Source organism: Clinocottus analis, unplaced genomic scaffold, assembly GCF_023055335.1.
Source record: "Clinocottus analis isolate CAN_PGR_092001 unplaced genomic scaffold, fCliAna1.0.p SCAF_3, whole genome shotgun sequence".
Lineage (NCBI taxonomy): Eukaryota > Metazoa > Chordata > Actinopteri > Perciformes > Cottidae > Clinocottus > Clinocottus analis.
In genome coordinates this window covers 3,781,279-3,804,206 of record NW_027176042.1, presented here as the reverse complement: position 1 = coordinate 3,804,206, position 22,928 = coordinate 3,781,279, and the positions used below count along the sequence as shown (strand labels likewise).

The following is a 22,928-nucleotide window of genomic DNA, read 5'->3' as shown; positions in this document are numbered from 1 at the left end:
GAGGCCAGTGTGTGCTAATGTGATGCCTCACGGCTCCATGCAGTGTGTCTGCTTTTCCTCTCCCCCTCTCTCTCTTTGTTTTTCTCTCCCCCTCTGAGCATGTATGTGTTTGTGTTCGTGTGTGTTGGCATTGGAGTCAAGGTCGATGATACACAGTAGGTGCAATGTTTGCTGTGTTCCCTGATTACCAAGCTCCCAATTAGCCACTTGAGCGGCTGCTGTCCACTTGGATGTGTTGTGTCCAGGAGTGTGTTCGCAGGGCTCGCCGTGGCCCAGCTACCACTGCTTTAGACCTCATTAACTCCTCGCATGGCAGCCTGACTTTGGCGCCTGTCTAGTGCTAAGGCTATTTACTGCTACATAAGTGAAGCGCTGTGGGGCACAGAAGATGACCTTCTGTGGAAAAGATGTCCCTGTGATGATACGCTGTACTTAAGTGCGCACATGATACACTGTGTGGGCAGTGAGGGTCTTTTGTTGGAACTGAAGATGGACCCTCTGACATTACTGTGCTGCACAATAGGCTTTTAGCTGGTATTTTTTCAAAACCTGTTAGGTGCCACCTGCCTATCAGGAAAAATTAACATTCATACACCCTAAGCACAGATATGGGAGCAATTTGGGGTTAAATGTCTTGCCTGAGGACACACCTAGCGGAGCCGGGGATGTAGCCCCTGGTTCTCTGTTTAAAGGACGACCCCGCTCACCAGGAAGACCCTGCTCACCAATCTAAAGGTTAACCCAGTAAGATCAGCACAGAGACTAACCCAGTAGCACAGAGACTAACCCAGTAGCACAAAGAGTAACCAACTGTGGGCATCTGTAGCTCAGTGTTAGAGCAGTGTCGTCCTTCAATCAGAGGATTGGTGGTTTGATCCCCGGCTCCACTTGTCCATGTCGATGTGTCTTCGGGCAAGACACTTAACCCTAAACTGTGTGAATGTTGTATGAAGGTTAAATAGTCCTGATGGGTAGGTGGCACTAACCCAGTAGTAAGTTACACTTACCTTAAGCCACACCTAACAGTTATTTATTTAATCTGATTGATAAAACGCAAAGAGAGAGTAGTTTTGTGTGTTTCAAAGCCTAGCAGATCTTCTTCCTCTATTAAAAACACATCACTGAACCACTTTGTTGCACTACGTAACATGTTCTGTCATTACCACGAACATACATACCTTATGACGTATGTTTGTTTTTACTCAATACCAAACATACATTTGCGGCCACAAATACTCACAAGAGCACCAACTGTGAATTAATCTTAAACTGAAAACTATTTTTCTTATGTAATGTTTACTACAGTGACTGTCTGTTTTAGGAAATGACTGAGCCTTTCCAAAAAATAATTTATATATTTTATCTTCTGTAGAAACCAATAGGCCTGGGGCTGGAAGCCACAGATGGCGTCGGGGATTCAGAAAGTATTGAGAGCCAAAGTTACACATTTTATGGGATTTGTTGACAGTAAGCCAAATAGAAAATAACTTTCTTTTACAATTAATACAGGGGTTAGGGATGAAGTCTGGTTCAAGTTCAAGACCAGATTACAAAGAAAGTAATGTGTATCAATGCAATCCAAGACAATCCATGTTGAATTTCAGAACAATTTCTTTTGAGTGAAAGAACACTTAGAATAAAGATACTTTTAATACTACAGAGATGAAGGGTGCTGTTGCATCAAAGAGTCCATCTAAATACATTATTAACTACATATAGAGCAGATAAGGACATGAGCACAGTAGGGGTCTATTATAGTCACTGTGTTATTGTCAGTGCTGTATAATTACCTTCCCTCTGTTAACTTCTGGCTGGTGTAGCTACGTCCACTGCAATGCACTTCAATTGCCATTTTCACACAATCGACAATATGTAGCAAATGAGAAGGTGGCCAATTTGATGACACTAACAAGTGAGCATAACGAGCTATTTGAAGTCGTATCTGCTCAGCCGAATGAGTGGACCATACTCTGCCTTCTCCTTGACACCCGACTGACAAACTGAAAAGGGGAAGCATTCCCCAGAGACAATTAGCGCCCAGCAGATCCAGTCTGCATTGTGAACGTTGAAGTGTTTCCTTTACAGGACCACGGACAGCTCCACAGTGTTCCTGCAGGCAAGTGCATGCAGTTCATTAGAGAGATGGCTGGCCTGGAGCAACCAGCATCAAGACCTGACTATTATCTTCAATCAGACACTCCTGGCCCTGTTCTCTCTCTCTAACACGCACATATGCACGTGCACATGCATACACACACACGCACACACACACACACACACACACACAGTTCAGGCCGCTCCAGGCCTTAAGTAGACATCTCACGTTGACGGGAATGATTTCTTAGACATTTGAGGGATGTTTCAGGGCGACTGGAGTGCAGAGGGAACGGCAGCTGTAAACCTTCATTAGAAATGCTCTTGGTTTTTCTGGTTGATTATGATTATACAACTGCACGCTGAAAACATTCAACACACATTGCTATAGAGACATCCTCTTAATAAGAAATTGAAAAACTTTTACTAACACATTACTAATGTTAACTAACCAATCACATCACAAAAAAACGTAACCATACCAAACTCGAACATGTAGCAGTCCTTCAGAAATGTCCCAATTTCTAAACTTGGGGAAGCATAAGTGAAACCAACCCTGGTCTCATCAGCTGGCGTACGAATAATACGATAATTGAAAAGCCATTTATTTATTTTTTTTGCAATGTAAATCCATGTTGCAATGTCTTATTCTAGAAATCAAGACCCTGTACCTCAAGTTAATCTACAGACCTTGTTGTGTGCAGTTTCAAGAAAGTTATAACAATGTTTAAATATAGTTTAAATAATTTTTCAAACCCTAACTAAGTGGTTTTGCTGCCTAAACCTAGCTGCTATTCTTTCACAATGTTAACTGTGTGTTACAATGGTAAACGCCACCACTTCACGCCGTGAACCACATTAACCACAGCCATTTCACTATGATCTTTGAGCATTATGATGCTTTGTGAAAGGCTGCCTCTGGCGTCATTATAGTGACGATGGAATAATTTAACAAAAGTTGATAAGGATGAGAGCACTTGGACAGTGCATGGCAGCTGGATTCTTACGCTGTCAGATGACTGATGACGCCGGATCACATATCACACAGAAATAATTTTAGGCTTCAAGTAATGTGTTTGTGTCCTGTAAGCCAGAAGACGGACCAATCAGCTTGAGGGCTTAGGTGTGTGTGAGACACCACACAGAGAGGCAACTCTTTGCTCAAAAACAAGTGTGGATTGCAGCTAAATTATTAAAAAAATTTGAGAATACTTCTTAATTTAAAAGAAAAAGTAAAGAACAGCACTGAAGGATATATTACATCTTAAAAAATGTATATGTATTGCTCTTCTCCTAGCTCACATCGATCAAGTTTGATTGATAGATGGTTAATCCACCATCACCTGCCACATGCCCCTTTCCACACAGTTTTCAATGACAGCTTCTCAGACGATTCTGGGTAACAAACCACCTGGATAGTCAAGTTAATTTAATTAGCCGTTTGTGTTTAAGCCAACACCAAATAAAGTGTACAAATGATGATTCTCAACTGGTTTTACTGTTGTAAAGGGTGCATATTGCTCTGACTGTGGTTATGATGTGTACGATGAGATCATGGTCGCAATTAGAGCTAACCTGGGGATGTGGATAATCTGACTTTTCATTCCATTTACTGCTTCATCCGGCCTACATTCCCAGTGCCTGATCACTTCTTCACTCATCAAACCTCTCCAAAACCTACTAAAACAACTGCAAGGCACATTCAGCTACTTCAGTCCTCATGCTGACAGTTGAATATGCTTTTTAATAGATCCTCACTCACAATCCATTCTCAGGAAGTCGTTAAGCAGCTGGAAGAGGGGGAAACTGTCCCAGCTGTCGGGCGGCTGAACCTCAAGAGCTGCATCCATGTCGGCCGAGTAGAGACACAGGAAGGTCTCGGCATGCTCCACCATCAGGTCCGACCACCATGCAAAGGCCTGCGATGAAGAGAGGGAAAGACAAAGAGGAAAGGGAGACAGAGTACAGGGAGTGGAAGGAAATCAACAGGGTGAGAGTGAAAGAAAGGAAACATATTAATCAAAGAGAGGGCACATAGGAGTGTTCCCCATTGTCACGTCTTCAGGAATTCACTGCTAACTGTTTGAATCTCATTTACCATAAAGGGCGACGATGCAATGTAACTCCACTGATCTATTGCAAGCGTTCTTGGATCTCTCTCTCTCTCACTTTTCACCATATGGAATCAAGTTGTTGCCACTGCGTAATCTCCGGGGAAGCATTCTTCACAACTCAAAGCAGTAAAAACAGCGCTTGGGCACGGAAAATCACACACTTTTCTGCTGGCCCACAGAGGACACAGCAGCAGCTCCTTGACAGGCATGGCAGGGAGCTACTTAAACACTCACCCGCAGCTCCTTCTGGGAGTCAATCAGAAGAAAGGAGCCAGCGAGCTGCATCGCGCTGGTATCCCCTTATCGAATAGACGCAGTGGAGTGACTGTTAGGGACCGGGCTCTCTCATGCACATCAAAAACACTCACTTTCCTCCATGCACCTCCACTCTTGCCGGGCCTCTTTAAGAAGGACCCCTGAGGAACCATGGTGTTTGCTCATTCACATCAAGCTGTCAACACTGTAATGTGAATGTACCCATGGGCTTTCGTGGTGGTGGAAGTGGAGGGGGCATGCACTTGCCATGGGAGCTTGTAGCATTGGGTAGTAGGTGTGAGATAGACTGTAGGAAGGTAGTCAGTGCCACTCATGTAATCATCACTTTTACAATTCACAAATAAGTAGGTAACTTGAAAGATGTATTAGGTCAAAATTACACATTGACAATGTTATCTTGCTGTGATGTTGGGTGACAGAAAAAATGATGTGGAACTTGAAATTATAATCTGTGATGCTAGGTTCTAGTGAGCTAAAATATTAGCTAAGAGTTTCAGAGGTGAAGAGAAAATGTTGCAAATAGTTTAACTTAGGCTTCTGCTAACCTCCTCAGTTGTTGCTGCTGCTGCTGTTCTTGACATTAAATATGTCAGTAAATATCCTATTTGTAAATTGTGGAGCTCTTACGTGTCTTTAAAACAATAGTAGTTGCTAATAAGTGGCTATATGAGACTACAAAACATCATCATGCCAACTAGTATGCCTTTACAGGCTTGCTATGTATGTGTGATCATGTGGCTGTTTTGTAGTTTGTTTATAGCTTAACATTAGATTTTTACTTCTAACAATTACATTTATGCTTAAAAAAAATCTGTTATGGTAAAAAAATGCCTTATCAGTGCATTTTATAGAATACAAGAGAGATTAAGAGATGGTGTTTATTTAGCTAGCCGTTCGCCATTTCAGAAAATTAACTGCACAAAGTTACCACTTATCTGGCAATAGCAATGGGCTTTCCTTTACTGTGATAAGAATGTGTGGATGAAGCATTACATTTTTAAATTGTGTTAATTTAGCGGCTGACGAGTTACTTTAGCTAGCTACTTTGCTAATTGCACTACATGTTCATGCTAATATTCCTCTAATTAAAGAAGATGAGTCCGTTTAGGGACTGATGGCCAGCATCACAGTTCTGGGTCTACGGTCCCATTACAGCCATTACCTTACTTTCATTTTGCATGGGGCTGTCCTAAAACTCATGATACAGCAGGAGTAATATGTGTTCATTGTTGCAGGACAGAAGAAAGTTACAGGATGATCAACAACTTGTCAGTTTTGAATATTGAATGTAATAATTGACTTGACAGTCGAGAAGATAAAATTGGTGATTACATGATAGGCACAAAATTAGACTATTCAATAGAATGAGCAATAACCAGCTTTAGAGCCACACAAGTAAAACATTAATACAAGTATATGGAATTATAATAACCATCTGAAAGTTTTTTTTCATTGTGAATTGACCAAAACAACAATTGAATTGATACCAACATTTGCCAGGGAGTCTAAGGCTGGTTAGGCTAGTTCACCTATGTGCTCACATTTTTTGAGCAGCAGCAACATAGTGCATTTCATTGAAATGCACGGGGAGAGATCATCTTATCTCTGATCATACAACACATGCCTCACATTTCCTCCATTGTGTGAGCTTAAGGATCCAATGGAGAGGAATGGGTTTCTTAAAGGGAAGAAAAGATGACACAACACCTTTCCCAAGCTTACTTACAGGACTCGGTAGAATAAATGATACATGGCTAAACACAGGAAAATGGGTTAGGGTTCAGGGATGATTTGGGGTAGAATCCTCGAAAACAAGGTACAGAGTTGTTTGGTAAAAAGTTATACTAACAGCATCATAAGTCACAACTTTGCACTTTGCTTTCTCAGAGTGGAGCTGACTGAGCTCAACAATTAAAACACATTATTTAAGTGTTTGTCTCTGTTCTCCATCACCAAAGGCAGGACTATTGCTAACTTGGAAACTAACAAGCACTGCCAACAAGCACTTGATTAGCTGTGAACACAAGTTGAAAGGGGTTCTGGGACATTGTTGAGTAGGGAAACAGTAATGACCCTCGACAACAATAGCCGTATCATTAAGTGCATGCACAAAACTTACGGTAAGGGTAGGGTAGGAGACGGGGCATATGGCACTAAGACAATCACATACCTCTTTTCCCTGTTCAAACATTTCCCCGCAAACCAAATAAATCATTAAAATAAAAAGCAGAGAGGAAATAAGTCAGCTTTATATAACGAAGTAACAAAAGAGAATATTATATACAGTAATGTAGATAGCGCAGCAGTCACAGGAAGCTGCTAGAAATACAGGGTGAATTATGGGATTTTCACATCAAAACAAACCTTCCAAATTCATGTTTTCTTCATGTGCACCACTTTTTCCTTTGCCTTGATCAACAAAGATGCTTTGTATGTAACATTTGGAATTTGAATGAACGTAAAACTTCAAAAAGGAGTAAAAAAATATATTTTCTGAAACTTGTTTTTCCCTTTGAGGTAACTTGATAATCTCCAAAACAGTACCAGTGATATACATTGTCAATTTTTTTTAAGTCAATCAATATCCATGGAACCAGAGTCTGTGAATGGAAACAGGGCTGTTACATTAAATAAATTTAACTCACAACCCAATTTAACAGTTTGAAAGACAACACCTGAAAACACCGACAACATACTCCACACGAAATACATTTTAGCAGGTTTCATTAGACTGGTTGTAGTCAGTTTTGATTTCATTCCATAGAAATAAACATTAAACATTTTACAATAACCATGTTAACTTGTTGTTTTGTGGAACTATGTGATTCCTAAAAACAAAATTTGGATTTCTTTTGGTGCATACTGCCAGCCTATCAATGGTTTGCAGGTCATATACTGCACTCTGTGGTCATAGTGGAAGACATCAACTCTTATTAAACACTGGTTGGATTTCTGAATTAGCATGATAATCCCAGTAGTTTATAATGTACATGATGTTGTTATTGACATGGACAGTGAGAAAAATAAGAAATCATGTCCACTTGCTCATGAACCATTTTGTTTAACTAAAAATCAAGACGTTGCAGTTACAATTGATTAGGACACTAGTCAACATATCTGTACTAACAGTACTAACAATGTGTTTGGAATGTTTAAAGATTGTTACTGTGAGGTGGGGGGATATCCACAGTGTGGCCTCTAGTTTCACAGCCGTAAACTGATGCTAATGGCTAAAGCTTTGTTTATACTCGCTATTAACGGGACAGCGCAAGCCTGTGCAGATGTCGCGGGAACACCAAGCATCGCCAGAGGCATTTATATTTGGATGCTGCATTATTCTCCAAAATGCCAGAGGGCATACAAACAAATTGAACAAGGAAGAATCACAATGACAGCCATAGAGTCTAGACTGTGGGTGTCACTGGCGAAAAGCCATAAACCAACTTCCACAATATTAAGGAAAGGGTTATTACACAAGCATTCTGATAAATAATGTTGCTGTTCTGATTTATACAAAAGAATATTAAGAATGTAAAGCTACATATGAGAACTGGATATACGCCGGGCTCTAATATCCATATAAAAATATGGATATTAGAGCAATGTTCAACAAAGCTACATGTTATTGTAATTGTTATCAAATGACACATAGCTTGCTGATGTGTTGTTTTTCTACTTGCATATATTTTTAATGCTATCCTGTTTAGATATTTAACAAGTTTCCTTCCACTTTCATGTAAGGAAACACATTTCATGTAAAGGCTTAGTGGTATTCATGAGGATGTGGACATTACAGTGAAATGGAACAGAGATTGCGATGAAAGAGACACATTTTCTTAATTTTTAATTATTTATAGTTTTTTCCTTAAAAGGACCAGAGGTAAATATGGCATTGTTTAAAAACAAATACAGTACCAATGTACTGCATACTACATACTGAATCAATATGTACTGCATCCTGCCTACTAAAATAATGATTACGTATGATTATGATTTTGGTATAATCAATCTTTTTATTTAGCCACACCTTTTCATTTTTGTTACTGCTGGTTCTGACCAAACAGTCACTGCTCTGTCTGCCAGACACCAGCCCATACCACAATGAAACTAAAGGCCTGTGTGTGTGTGTGTGTGTGTGTGTGTGTGTGTGTGTGTGTGTGTGTGTGTGTGTGTGTGTGTGTGTGCAGATGCACTGACCTCAGCATGGTGTTCCTCATTCTGCTGAAGCACCTCAATCACCAGCTCGGCCAGGCGAATATTGTCCTCCAGTTTTTTAGCAGGGGTGACTAACCGCCCTACATTCTCTAGAGCACAAAGGTCAAAGGTCAATGTGGGCAGAATCTGATCAGTATCTAAACCTTCTTTCTGGCTCTTGTTACTACTGTTTGCATGCAACGCAAAGGGTTTAAACATAATCCCTGGTCTGAGATATAAAAGTGTATCTTTTTTCAAACAGTATTCAGATTTTTAAATAGTACACGGCATGCATGTTATCCTGCCTACGCCTAAAGACTTGAGGATTAAGTCACTCACAAATTTTGGATATAGCTGTTGCCTCAAAAGTGATCCTGAGCCCAGTCTACAGCCTCAGCCTAAATCACTGGGACAATCTCACGGTCATATTCAAAATACAAGCATGAATTATCAACTTGTTATAATTAGGGCTGGGTATCAGACGTTAGTGCTTTTGGACTATAGACTGCACTATGTTTGAGGCATCGAGAATATAAAAATGTGAATAAAAGGAGCAGTGTGAAGGATTCAGTGGCATCGAGCTGTGAGATAGATTTAGAACACAAGCCACTTCTTCTTCTGCCATTTCAATGTTAAAACACAAAGGCCCTCTCTAGTGCCAGTGTTTGGTTTGTCCATTCAGGGCTACTCTAGAAACACGCCAGACTCTATTTAGATATAAACTGCTTATTCTAAGCTAACGTATGGTCAGATCGTAAATGGACTGTACTTGTATGCCACGTTTCTAGTCTTTCTACCACTCAAAGCGCTTTAACACTACTTGTCATCAACCCATTTGCACCATTCATACAATGATGGGAGGGGCTACCATACAAGGTGCTACCTGCCCATCAGGACTAACTAACATCTAACACCGTAGGCACAACTACGTGAGCAATTTGGGGTTAATCTTGCCCAAGGACAGATTGACATCGACTAGTGGAGATTGAACCGCCGATCCTATGATTGAAGGACGACAACAATTCTTAGTTTCAAATTAAATTACGCTTCGGTAAACATAGTTGTGATTATTATGTTCTGTTCCAGCATACCCCTAAATCCTACACACTGCTCATTTAAAGGTCAGCCTCTGGCTGATTTAAATCATAATGGTCATAGTAAATTATATTTTCTGAAAGCAAAGAACATGTGCACACCTTTTACCTAGCCCTAGTTATACTTTAATTCGAGGGTTATAACATATTGGTGAAGCATTTTTGCAATCAACACTATCCCTGTGAGTGCTGGAAGCACTGCTAGGTGGCTGAAAGTGGTGATGGCCCGTGGTATGTAGTGCACATCTCTGTCACTGGGCAGTGATGATGTCATTCAGAGAAAACATGGCTGTGATGAAGGTTGCAAACAGCATGTACATTGAACATTCATCATGCAGCGATGGGCGGTTATGTTGTGCTTATCCCCACAGTATATCTGACTTTACAGTTTAACTGGTTTGCATGGGGGAGTTGCATGTACTTGCATTGAGAATAAATGTAGGCTGCACTTTTTGTACAATTGTGTCTTTTATAGCGTACTCGTTTCTGTTAGTTGACAGATGCCTGGCGGAAAATTGAAAATTGGTTCAACTGACTGGTGGTTTTTAAGTGGACTCTCTTTATTTTTATTTTTTTTGTATAAGCATGCTAATGCACTCCACGTATTCCTGATATGGAAAGAAATGGATTTAGAGGTAGAAACACCATGACTTCAAGCAAAATGCCTGCACTCCAGCATTGCAGCAAGATTCAATAATGTTGTTACAAGTGGCAGGGTAAACCTAGATGTTGATTTTTATTTAGTTTTAAATACATTCAGCAATTCAGTGATGAAGCATTGTGAAAATGGTACAAGTCTGATTTCCAAGCTCGGTCTATTTTGTTACCTACGACAACCACCTTGGCCAAACATCTCATAAGCAAGCATGTGTCTGCGGTCAATAACTTTACAGGCTGCGACCTGTTGAATGCAGTTCACCTTTGCTGCTATATGCTGGATTACCTTGCATGTCAAAGGAAGCTACACATTGCCTAGTGCCATTTGGACATTAATACATCCAATAGTTGTATTTTACTGGTGTTTTTTTTTTACCAAGAGTGGGGTATGTTTCCTCCCTTGAACCAGAGTGTGCTTTACCGGTGTTTCTGAACGTGAGTCAAGTGGCGGGTTTTTGGCATTGAAAACAAGTGTATTTCACCGGTGTTCATGACCGTCAATTGCTAGACTGTGTTGTTTTCTCTTTGAATCAGAGCATATTTTACTGATGTTTCTAAGTGTGAAGTTGTTTGAATAAATGGTTCTCAGAAAGCTGTAAGCCAAGCATTTAGCCCCTTTTGAACAGGCGCGTTTTGAATGGGCACTGCACTAGTGTGTTAAAATCATCAACACAGTGTGTGTGTGTTGTGATCCCTAACCCTAACGTCAGCAACATCATCCTGCTGGATAAGAACACATACCCTTGCAGTGCTCTGCAGGGTTTGAATTGGCCACATCAGAGTCATGACAGTGTTCAGTAGAGCTCTTGTGGCTCACAATGTTGTGGACAACACAGCGGGTGGATGGAGGGTTGCCTGCTGTCATGCTAACATGGCTGATAGCTTCAACAGAATGGGGCTTCTGTACTGGTTCTAAGGGGGGACTGTTAATATCTAGTAATGCATGTCAGAGCTATTATGTCAGAGTTTGATAATGTAGTTTTGGAAACGGAGGAACAATTACTTTATTTTTATCACAGAAAATATTTATTTTTTGAGAATGGAATCAAGCTTTGTTATGCTCACACCAAAAGCTTTGCAAGTTTTTCACGTGAGTAGATTGCATGCAAAGTTAGTGCACGGACGCGAATGGTTGCGAACAACGCAAATTTTCACCGAGTGGCGCAAATGACGCATTGCGAAAAATTTGCTCGATTCACGCAAGTTGAAATTTTTACGAAAAATTGTCGTTTGTTTTTACGAAAAATCATTGTCGTGACGCTAAGTTGCGAAAGTCTATCAGTGTTGAGGTGCTCCGCGCGTCATCACTGCTGTCCTGCCGTTGCTGAATCAAACTGCTGCTGGTCCGCCAGAAGTAGCGCTGGAAGTCATTGGGATGGTGTTACTGGAGGAGTCGGATAATATTATGAATCCAGACACGGGGTTGTTTGATGATCCACAAATTAGGAATTTCCACAACAAGTAGAAAGTGAAATAGAAGTTAATTTCATGGCGGAAATAGTAACTGTTTTCATGGAGATAAGCCACGCCCCCTTTCTGGCGCGAATGAAGCGAATGACGCAAATTAACCATTTAAAGTCAAGCAAGTAAACTCTCGCATGAGTTAGGTGTGAATTTTTTAGGGAATTGAGTGCTTGCTCACTGCTTATTTGCCATCATGAATGATATTTCTTTCTTAAATAAAAGCCCAGTCTTAGATTTAAGTACTTTAAATGTCACCTGTGTGCAAACAGTGTTTTCCTCATGTGTGCACTCTGTCTCTTTTGGGCTACTCATCAACAACCAATTTCTGTTCCCCTGTCACGTTACATCAGATCCTATGCTTTTTCACATCCACAAATAGCTATTTGGGTAAGGTCTGATGTGATGTAGTATCTTACATTATTGATTGGCAGTTTAATTAAATCATTTCAAACTTATATTCTTGCTATTTTCCACCAAACTTTTGGAATTCTGTTATTTATCATGCAATAGAACGGATTAATCTCAACAAAGGGTCCTTTGCCAGTCTGATCATTTAGTGCAGTGAAAAACACCACATGACGTTGGGGGGAAGGGGAAGTCACAACATTCCTGAAACATGTTCTGTGAAGTTTCTGTGCCTTTGCTGGGCAATATCCAGGTATCAGGAAGGTGGTGACAGGGTCTATGGTGGTATGGTTTAGGGCAGATGAGCTAACAGCAGAGGTTAGACATACAATACAACGTCACCTGGATCCTTCAGATTTTTCTCCACTAAGTAAGATAAATTTGTTAAAAAAAAGAAAGTAACAGGTTGCAAGGATGGATTGAAGGTAGAGAGAGGCGGGAAAGTGTCAGGTGCAGGGTGAGAGAAAAGAGATTATTCAATACAGGTTATATAAGGTGAGGTAATAGAAGACAGGAGGCAGAAATAAAGGTATACATTAAATTGTCTGTTCAACATATGTCTGCTGCCCCGGTTTTGTCTTCAATATATTATGGGATATAGAAAAAAACATTTTCACTTTGACCTAAAATCCAGCAGTAGAAATCTGAAAAAGCATACAAAACTGTTAAAATAGTTGTAGTACATGCCATCAGTATCAGCATTTTATGGTGACCTTTGCTTGAGTTTCGTTCAAACGATTGAGCGCTATAATACCCTTTACGTAAGTACAGGATGTAGGGGTCCTGTTTGAATGTACCATGATCTTAAACAGTCAAAGGATTTACACACAAGCAAAGTAAAAATGCATTCAAGTCGCAGACAGACAGGTGGTTTGGGCAGGACAGAAACAAGCTTACAAAAAGATCATTAAAGAGTTTTAGTTGCATTGCAACCAAATTGAGCCTAAAACAAATCAAGAAACTGGAACTGTAGACTTTGCAGACTTAAACAAAAGCTTCAAAAAAACAAACAAAGGACGTCAGGGACGACAAAAATGTGACTTTGCTTGTTGTGGTTGGCGTGCACACTGGTTGTAGAGGAACATAGAAGGATGCAGAGGTGTTGGGCTGGGAATGAGGAAGGTACTCACGAATGGTTAAATCCATCACTTGAGACGCCAAGCAGAAGACAGGGTGCTCATACATCTCTCTCTTTTTCCCTACAGAGAAAGAGGGAGGATACCGAGGCATGCGAGAGGCCGCCGTCAGAGTGGCGAGCACACAGGGTACTAGAGTTTGACCGATGCGAGGATTTCAGGATCCATACCTGCATTCTTTGTGCTGCTATTAAAAATCTTAAATTTCACATATTCAATGCCGTAAAAGCATTTTTGTGTATACCTTTTGAGTTAATTCAAATCAAAAGGTGCAATATGTATAATTTTCACATCTCTAGATATTAACAAATTAGAAAGAAAAAAATTATTGATTCCTAAATCCTGTTTATATTGTGTCATCGGTGGATACTTTCAGGTCGTTATTTTATTCACAATTCTTTTTGCCAATTGAATGTATAAGACTATATCAGATACTAGATAGTCATATTTGTTACAATGATAGATACAAGCAATAATGAAAATATTCAAATGAAGATTATAGCTACATATCGCACCCAAGAGCTCTCCTAACAAATATATGTTCTCAAACTGCATCAAATCATTCAGAGTTTGAATGTCGCTGACGAACCATAACCATAGTTTTCATTGATATGCAAGACAATTTATCCGTCTCATTTTAGTGCTTACACTTTCCAGTCTACTGTAAGTTACGTGGGGGCAAGTAGCTGAGGTTTTGCAAGTGGACGTAGTTTGGCAGTTGGCCTCCTAAAGGGTACCCGTAGACTATGTCCATGCTCATGAGTCTGGGGCTCAAAGAGAAGGGGCTGTCTACTTTGGATTAACCATTCGTTCCGCCAAGCAGAGGTAAAATCTGAGATATCAGAGTTTTTTCCCCCCATACGTTAGGAAGCACACCAGTATGAACAAAAGGAGTTTTCACAACTGAGAAACTAAGGTTCATGTTCCTTAGTGTCTTCAGTGAGGAGATGGTTTCTTTACAGACATTGTCTTGAAATTACCATTTTAAGTAGTTCGGCATCAATTTGACCACCAGCATTTTGGAGAACATACTTGTTTGCTGTCTTGCACTTCTTTCTGATCTTAGCTAGGAATCCTTCCCCTGATCGAGCCTGAATGCAAGTGTGAATTATATTGGCATTTAATACAGTTATTGAGGTAAAGAGGGACAGAGAGTCTCCCTATTTTTGTAATATTATTCTTTGCAATTGAACAACTTTAAGTATTTAACCTTTGACAGAAATTCTGGAGAAATAAGATCAAACACAACTCAGTGGAACCTTCCGTAACATTAGTTGTTAGCGCCATTATTTAGCCAAATAAGACACAGCTAATTTTAACTAGCCCCAACTGCTGACTTCAACGCAGATTATTTAATCACAATGTAGCATTATCAGAGACATTTTCTGTTGTCCCTGGCACAACATTAGCCTTGGGCCCTAAACCCACATTTGTGTATTTGAGATATTAAGAGCTGGACATGTTTAGCTTTAGGAACTTTTAGCGTTCAAGATATTTTTCTAAATGGATAACCAGTGTCTTTACGCAGCGTCTCAAAAGACTGGTCCTCATAAAGAAGTTACCGGGTTTGAACTATGTCCTTGATGTCTACAAAATTACCAAGATGTTCACTTTCAGCTGAGCTTTGTGCACATCAATCTCTTTATCTCACTCTGGCAAAGACAGAAAATAAGAATATTCCCCAAATCTGTGTTCTTGAAAACGTTTAGAGTCACTGATACAGTAATTAAAGTAAAAGATAAATTTCGGGAATTATTATGTTTCTGTAAAAAAAAAAAAAAAAAGCCCTAAAGAAACCAGATAAATGTTCTAACTCGATTTGGAATACCATGTTTTGGAAGTCTAAAAAAATATGTATGATGCCTACTAAAGAAAACCTGGACCATGCAACAGAAAACAACACTTAACTGCTACAAAGAGCAGTCTCAACTTGTCTTGTTTATTGGCCTTCCTGCTTTCAAACAGCAGCTAATGTGAAGCAGCAAAAGCCAATAGACAAGGAAAAGCGAGGAAGTGATTATGGAAATCATCAGAGCAAGGAAGAGGGAAAAGAAGGAGCATCACTTCAACTACCAGGCAGATCAAAGTGGGACACAGAAGCAGTTCAGGAATCGGCTAAAAGAGAAGCTGAGGCATGGTGGAACGAAGTCAGCATAAAGATTGAATTGAATGCATTTTTACTTACTGTAGACTACATTTGCTACAAGCATAAGCTGAAGATAAGGCAAAAATAAACATAACATGTTTGTTAAAACGATGGTCACGCTATTAAGAACCTAATGACAGAGCATTATGAGAGGGGCTTTAGCTGCAGCTATGCAGAAGGAAAAAGGTTAGGTTTTGCTTTGAAATTCAGAATTGAAACTTATATAAAATATTCTAAAGGATGAGGATCACGGCAACTATCTCTGTGTGCATTAGTTGTATACAGAAGTCAGTCCTAAAGTAGCCAACCAAGACTAAAGCCAAGTGTATTTTTTCCAAAAGCTGAAGAATAATGCTGTGGACGTCAGAATGGGCCTTCATGAATAAATAAATAAAGTCTCATCTAAGCGTTGCTAAAATAAACTTTTTTTTATCATGATGAGGACACACTTTGGCTTAGAAAAACTCAGGTAAAAAAAAGAAAACTTTCTCAGGTGATTTATCAGTGTTTGTCACTGTTATTTTATCATAACCTTGATATACCCCACAATGTTTTATAAGCTTTATTACAAAAGCCACATTTTGCGAGCTCTGCCCGACTCAGTTCAGACACTATAACAACACTGCATCTAGAATCTCTCACATCTCAAGTCCTATGTGACAGGAAGCACTCATGGTAACTTTCACTGACTCAGCAGGTTAAGAGCTGTGCTTTAACGACAGCATATCTAACACAGGGGAGCAGTGGCTTACCTTCCAGTTTGGCGTACTCCGACAGGCGTTGGTAGTTGACCTGAGCGGCCTGATCCAGACACTTACGGATTACAGTCTTGACTTCTTCTTGTGGAACCGGCGTAACGATATCTTTCATCAGGACCTACAAAAAGAAAGACGCAGCAAGAGTTTGTACTTTCAGTGTACAGCAAAACGGATCATCACAGGACAACTGAGAAATGTCCCGCGGAACAAGTATAATTGACCTAAAGACTATTCTAGCATCAGAAGGAATTGCCTGATGTGCAGAAGGAATGCTGCATATCAAGAGATATCCTAAACATAAATATGGATCACTGCCAACACGTTTTCTTTTTGGGTGGTTAGAGAAAAAAAGGGAAACCAAAGTGAATGGAAGAAAACTTCTGTCCAGCTGTCAAAGTGACTCACCCTTTCAAGCAACGACAGAGTTGCTTTGAGTGCTCCCTCTGGCCGTCCAAATGGAAAGCAGTACCTACAGTATGGAAGCCACAGATTGGGTTTACATGTGAACCCTCAGCAGTCCTGTTTAGCATGAAATCAGCACATGGTGCTTGTACACGGTTCCAACCTGAAGTGTGTAATCTGGTTCTCCAGAAGCACCCGTAGCCTCTCCTTGATCTCCTCAAAGTGCTCCTTCTCTTCCACAGTCACCGTGCCAATACCATCAGGCCTGAAAGACAACAGCAGTTAAAAGCAATTAAAGGCTTTGCAGTGTCTCTCGGCAGCCTGGGGAATCAAGTAATCAAGAGTGCCAACTGCCATAAGAGAGACTTTCACCACTGATGATGAAGTTTGTGTATAATTTATAACATGTACATTTACAGATTGTTAATGCTTCTAAAAATCTCCTACGGTTCTGGGAAAACAATTGACCATTGTGGGACCTTTGAATGTCTATAAAAAGTGGACGTAGTCACTGTTACACATTGGTTTGTGGATTATAGATTTAAAAAGCCTTGATTTCTGAATTTTTACTGTCTCCATCTTGTTTTTTTGCAACCAGAAGTAAGGGAGGAGGTACTACAATTAAACGCTAAATAAGATTTTTTAGGAGACTGAACTAAAGATACATCATGAAAGGGTTAAAGTTCAAAGCGGAAACGTAAAAGATCAGCCAACGCTGTGGTAGAGACCTGTCAATCACCTTGTAGCCAAGCTCTAAAGCATTCTCCTCTCTACTGTTTGTTTCACTGTAGCCACGCCCTAAAGCATACTCCTCTTTACTGTCTGTTTCACTCTAAATAGATCAGAATTTCTGAAATAAACATCATGCTGTATTGAAGAAGACATGAAACTAGAGATTGAGACCATACATTCATGTTTACAATGTTTTACTAAGGGAATAAATCAAGAGAGAATAATAATTTTCTCATATACTTCAATATAACGAGAGGAGTTGCCACTGCTGGCCATTATAGAAAATGCAAGTTTGGGGCATTCCGCATTGGCTTAACTTTTCAGAACCGGAGGGTGTCACCTCTGTAGGAAACTAACATCATTACTGTAATGGAATTCATAAAGTGTCAGCCATTGATTGCTGCGGCAAATCTAGAACATGCTTTGTTTCTACACAGAATGCTGGAATGCACGGAACGATTCTTCCCACTTTCTCCTGTGTGAATGGCATAACCTGTGCCCATATAGAACGACATTTGACAAGTAACATCATGCGTTTTATGAGACACACAAAAAACGTATTGCAGAGATCGGCAACAGAGACATGCAGATATAAGTGTGATGACTTGGAGGTGCCGACTCTCATCATTACTGTGATTAACAGAAAGGAAAAGGCAGCGCGCCTAATGACTAAAACAAGCTGAGAGAATAGAATATTAGCTCTTTGCTACATCTGTACACACACACAAACACAGACACACAGTCATTTAATGGTAAATTCAGAGTTCTGCTCCGCTTAAATAATTATCATTATCATGTTTCTTATTATTATTTCAATAAAGTCTTAGGCATGACAGTTATTTAAGGTATGTGTGTGGTGTGTGTGTGTGTGTGTGTGTGTGTGTGTGTGTGTGTGTGTGTGTGTGTGTGTGTGTGTGGTGTGTGTGTGCATGCAATGTGTTTATCGCTTGTGACATGGTTGGGTCTTGGTGGAGTGTGAGCAGAGTGCATGTGACAGAAGAGGCGTTGGACTGGTGGCCATGACAGCATGATGAGAAGCAGGAGACATGACACTCTCCTGCTCGCCCTACCCCTCCTCCCATCCCCACACACACACACACACACACACATTTCGACATGTCATGTCAGCAGACAGTGAGAAACTGTGTGTGCGCGTTTGTGTGTGTGTGCGTGTGTGTGTGTGCGTGTGTGTGTGTGTGTGTGTGTGTGTGTGTGTGTGTGTGTGTGTGTGTGTGTGTGTGTGTGTGTGTGTGTGTTGGGGGAAGGTGGGTATATTTACTGCAGTGCTCCACGAGTGCTTGTTAGATTTCAAGAAGAACCAATTTGCTGAGCATCAGCGATCATCTCCACCTCAGTTTTCATGGCTACTTGAACACTGACACTGCCATTGTGTCACCGCCACCTGTAGGGCTCTGCTGCTGAACACCATGCGGCTGCGGAGGAGCAGACTGCGTGGAGTGCAAGTGCAAGTCTGGACACAGGCAATCTCAAAACCATCGGCTATTGATCTGAGGATGATAAGTCTCGAAGGGTGGGGGGCTGTATTGTGGCCAATTGATATGGAACAAGCTCATTTTCAACCAATACAAATCTAAATCATCAACAATATCTGCAGGGTTCCCAGATTGATACCTAATGAGTTCCGCCTCTTTTGCACATATATGTATATATACATACATATATATACATACATATATATATACATACATATATATATACATACATATATATATACATACATATATATATATATATATATATATATATATATATATAGATATATATATATATATAGATATATATATATATATATACATATATATACATACATACATACATACATATATATATATATATATATATATATATATATATATATATATATATATATATATATATATATATATATATATGATTCTCGTGAGGTTCATTTTAGCATTTTTTTTATTTGCAATCAAGGGCTATATACTAACAAAGAAAAGGCCCACAGGCCCACACTAAAAATATTAAAACATAAAATAATATTTTCATGGATAAGGAGGCCTAACAAGGTAACCAAGAGATGAAAAAAAAAATTGGATGGATTGTTTTTAGTGTATTTTACAGCTGATTTAAGACATGGGTTAAAACTGACCTATTAACACAAGAGACGGTAACAGAAAGCTAACACTAAAGGAAGGTTGCGCATTTAAAAGTGACTTGGCCTTTTTTATAACATGAATTCAGTTTTCAATCAGGGACAGTCACGTAATTACGTGGATTCAGAGATGCATGACCAAGTGCTGCGACCTCGTGTCGGCCGTGATTACGTCACTTTCTGGTGCGTGCACCTCGTGTCGGCTTCACGGGTATAAACTAAGCTTGAGTTTTCGGTTCCAGTGGTGACTATTATCATATGATAAGAAGTCAAAAAAATTCTAAACCTTTTGTTTAGTGCCTGGTGATTGATTGCGTTATAAATACATGAATGTATACAAGCCTGATTTCAGAAATGGGAGAGGAATTGTAACAGAGAGTCACAGTAAAAAGCCACCTCACCTCTCACATTGTGACAGGGAATAAAAGAGGGAGATTTCACACTAATTAAGTCCTGCAGGGCTCTGCCTCTCTATCTCCCTCTTTTTTTTTCATCCAGCCGATCGTTGTTTCTTGGCAGCTTCCTCATGTTTGCTTGACCTCATGACTTCACAGCTCCAGTGACGACAACAAGCAAATGAGCCATCAGTGACAGACAGACTTCACCATTAAATATGCAGGGGAGCAACACATCAAGTTCTCAAGGTAGAATACTATGTGACATGTTTGCATTAGGAATCTCCTGCAATTTATGTTTTTAAATAATCTCAAACTGCAGCTTTGACTGGAAACGACGAAATAAAGTCTGGCTATCTAGTTGCAGTTTCTCAACGGTGAATTATTTCTGGTTGGTGTTTGTTTGGGTTTTGACTAAACTAAACAAGGCATTTGAACTCTGGGAACATGTGACTTCTGACATTTTATGAACCCGCAGAAAATTATTGTCAAGTTAAGTGATTCATTAAGAAATGAATATGAGATAAAATGGTTGGTGGCTGCTTTAAACCAGTCCAAACACAATTTGAGAACATTTGAAATGGGCTTTTAACTGATCAACTTGTGATCATTTTATTTAGTCATTGTGAGCTTTCTGTATTATTCAAAACACACTTGTTTAAATCACAAATATTATTTAAAATTGACATTTCACATCTGCTATACCATAAGATGTTTGCACAGACAAAAATGTACATTTTGTGAGTATAGTTGTAGACGCTGTGAAATAGCTTAATTTTAAAAATGAATTGTTGTTTCACGTCAAAGTTAGGTAAAATATTCTTTATTTTATATGGAATAAAGAGCAGCTGATATTTCATCTGTTTATGTTAAAGCATTTCTGAACCAACAGTGGATCTAAATGGAGTGGACATTTAGTTGGACAGAAGTCAAATCCTGACACTTTAGGAGGCGGCCGCGCAACCGAGTCCAACTCTGAGCACCAACACCTCGAGGCCAGCAGGCTATTAGGAGGCAGGGGTGGGGGTGGGGTGGTGTGTGTGTGTGTGTGTGTGTGTGTGTTTGTTTAGGTGGGGGGTGGTCTGGGTGAGGTGTGTGCACTGGGGCACACGCAGCAGCGTCGGCAGCGGAGACATTCGGCCGTCACACATGACAACCTGTCAACCTGTCATGCCTTGACCTCCAGGCGCGACGGCTGGACTGGCAGAGCAGGTCTCTTTGGGATGTGTGTGGATACGTAGATGAATAGGTCTCATTATTTTGGGATTTCCTGAAACAATACATTTGCATTTAAACCTAAATTCCTATGCTTGTGTATTTTTTTTTAACATTAATATGAAACTCTGTGTGTAATAATGAACTCTGTCCTCTGGCATCAAGAAACAACTTTTTGATGGCTGAGTTCAAACCAAAGACCGACAGCCTCCCTGACCTTTGCCCTCAGCGCCGGAGTGGCCCTCGTCTATCTTTGTTACGAATCAGCCGCAGACAGCCAACTGTGATGTTGACAGATGTGATGTCCGAGCACATCACAGCAGATTAGACGAGAGGTAAATACTGCAACTTAGATAACAGGGTACATACTGGAACGAAGGCCAGATGACTCCTGTACTGAAAGCTAACGAGGCTACTGTAGAACCAGACGCTTGAGTTTTAAAGGAGCAGTCTGTAGAATTTTGGAAGAATATCATATTCATGAACACGTTTTCTTTTCTATAATATCCCTTCTATTTTGGTTAGCTTTGCATTCAAATGTTTGTTATGTTCAAATGGTAGTTTTAGTTTTGTTTAGTTTTCTAATCATTTATTTATGTTGTTGGGTTGCCATTGGACTCAAGGGCTTTGAATTTAAACTTCAATTCACAAAGGATCAAGCTGTTAACTTTGTCAAACCATGTTTCAAGCCCAAAGGCAGAAAGAATTTGATACAAAATCCAGGTGCATTAATATTGGACAAGTTGCTATTTACAGCTTTAAATAACTGGCCATTTGTGTTCTTGAAAAACTGTGAATTACAATGCTGCCGCATCTCTAAATATCAACGAGTCAGAGGTGATGGTTACAAGACATTTTGGTTTTCTTCTTTAGTCAGACTGTGCCACAGAGCCTAGGAAGTTACTTACCTTCTAGTTCCTGAAAAAATTGGGGACCAGAAGTCCTTTTTCTTCATGAACTCAATGATTTTGAGTTCTCTCTTAGCAGTTTGGGCAGGAAGCTCAGGGGCAGAAAGGAACAGGGCTCGTTCGAGTTCGGCCTCAGATACTGGCCAGTTTAGCAACTCAGACACACGCTGACTAGGTGTGGTTGTGTGGACGTGCAAGGATTTAGGAACAGTGAGGGGAAGGTCAGTTTGTGAAAGGGAACAAGGTAAAGAGGTTATACAGGAAAAGTAGACAAGAGAGAAAGCAAAAATGAGCATGCTGACAACATGCAAACAACATGCAAAAGAAAAACAAATCAAATAATTTAACTCAAAAGCATAAAAACAGACGGGGGGTGGGGGAGGAGGGGGGTTGCACATATTGCATCTTATATATATATATATATATATATATATATATATCTTTGACAATAAAAAACAATTATATCTTGTGTTGTAATAATTTTAGCAATCATGGCTGGCTCTTAGCTGAGTGTAAAGTGAAAGACATGGGACTAGCCAGCACCTTGACGTGTACCTGTTTCCATGGACATGGGAGGCACAGAAAGCGAAGCTGTAGTGCAGCAGGGTGGGGTCAATCATGGCTCCGTTCTCCGCCCTCTCCAGCAAATCGCTCAGGTAACATAAATGCCGATGGCAGCCTCGAACGCCGTAGCGAGCGCAGTACTCATCTAAGACAAACACCTGACCGGGACTGAACCAGCCCTGTGGGTAACACACACACAAACACTGCTGAGTGAAGCAAACACACACATACAGACGC

The 22,928-nt window shown here is 40.1% G+C and overlaps 1 protein-coding gene across 5 annotated transcripts in view; it reads right to left on the bottom strand.

Annotated features, from left to right (window-relative positions):
* The window catches only part of cadpsa (Ca2+-dependent activator protein for secretion a), a 145,425-nt gene that overhangs the window by 43,451 nt on the left and 79,046 nt on the right, over positions 1–22,928 (bottom strand). For 2 of the 5 annotated variants that reach the window (XM_068593402.1, XM_068593400.1), the window contains 7 exons: positions 22,671–22,870; positions 16,904–17,005; positions 16,744–16,807; positions 16,333–16,456; positions 13,429–13,497; positions 8,682–8,788; positions 3,857–4,013 (listed from right to left, as the gene is read on the bottom strand). In XM_068593402.1, coding sequence (XP_068449503.1) covers positions 3,857–4,013; positions 8,682–8,788; positions 13,429–13,497; positions 16,333–16,456; positions 16,744–16,807; positions 16,904–17,005; positions 22,671–22,870 — 823 coding nt within the window. The remainder of the gene's footprint in view (positions 1–3,856; positions 4,014–8,681; positions 8,789–13,428; positions 13,498–16,332; positions 16,457–16,743; positions 16,808–16,903; positions 17,006–22,670; positions 22,871–22,928) is intronic. The other 3 variants (XM_068593401.1, XM_068593404.1, XM_068593405.1) reach the window with 3 other exon arrangements.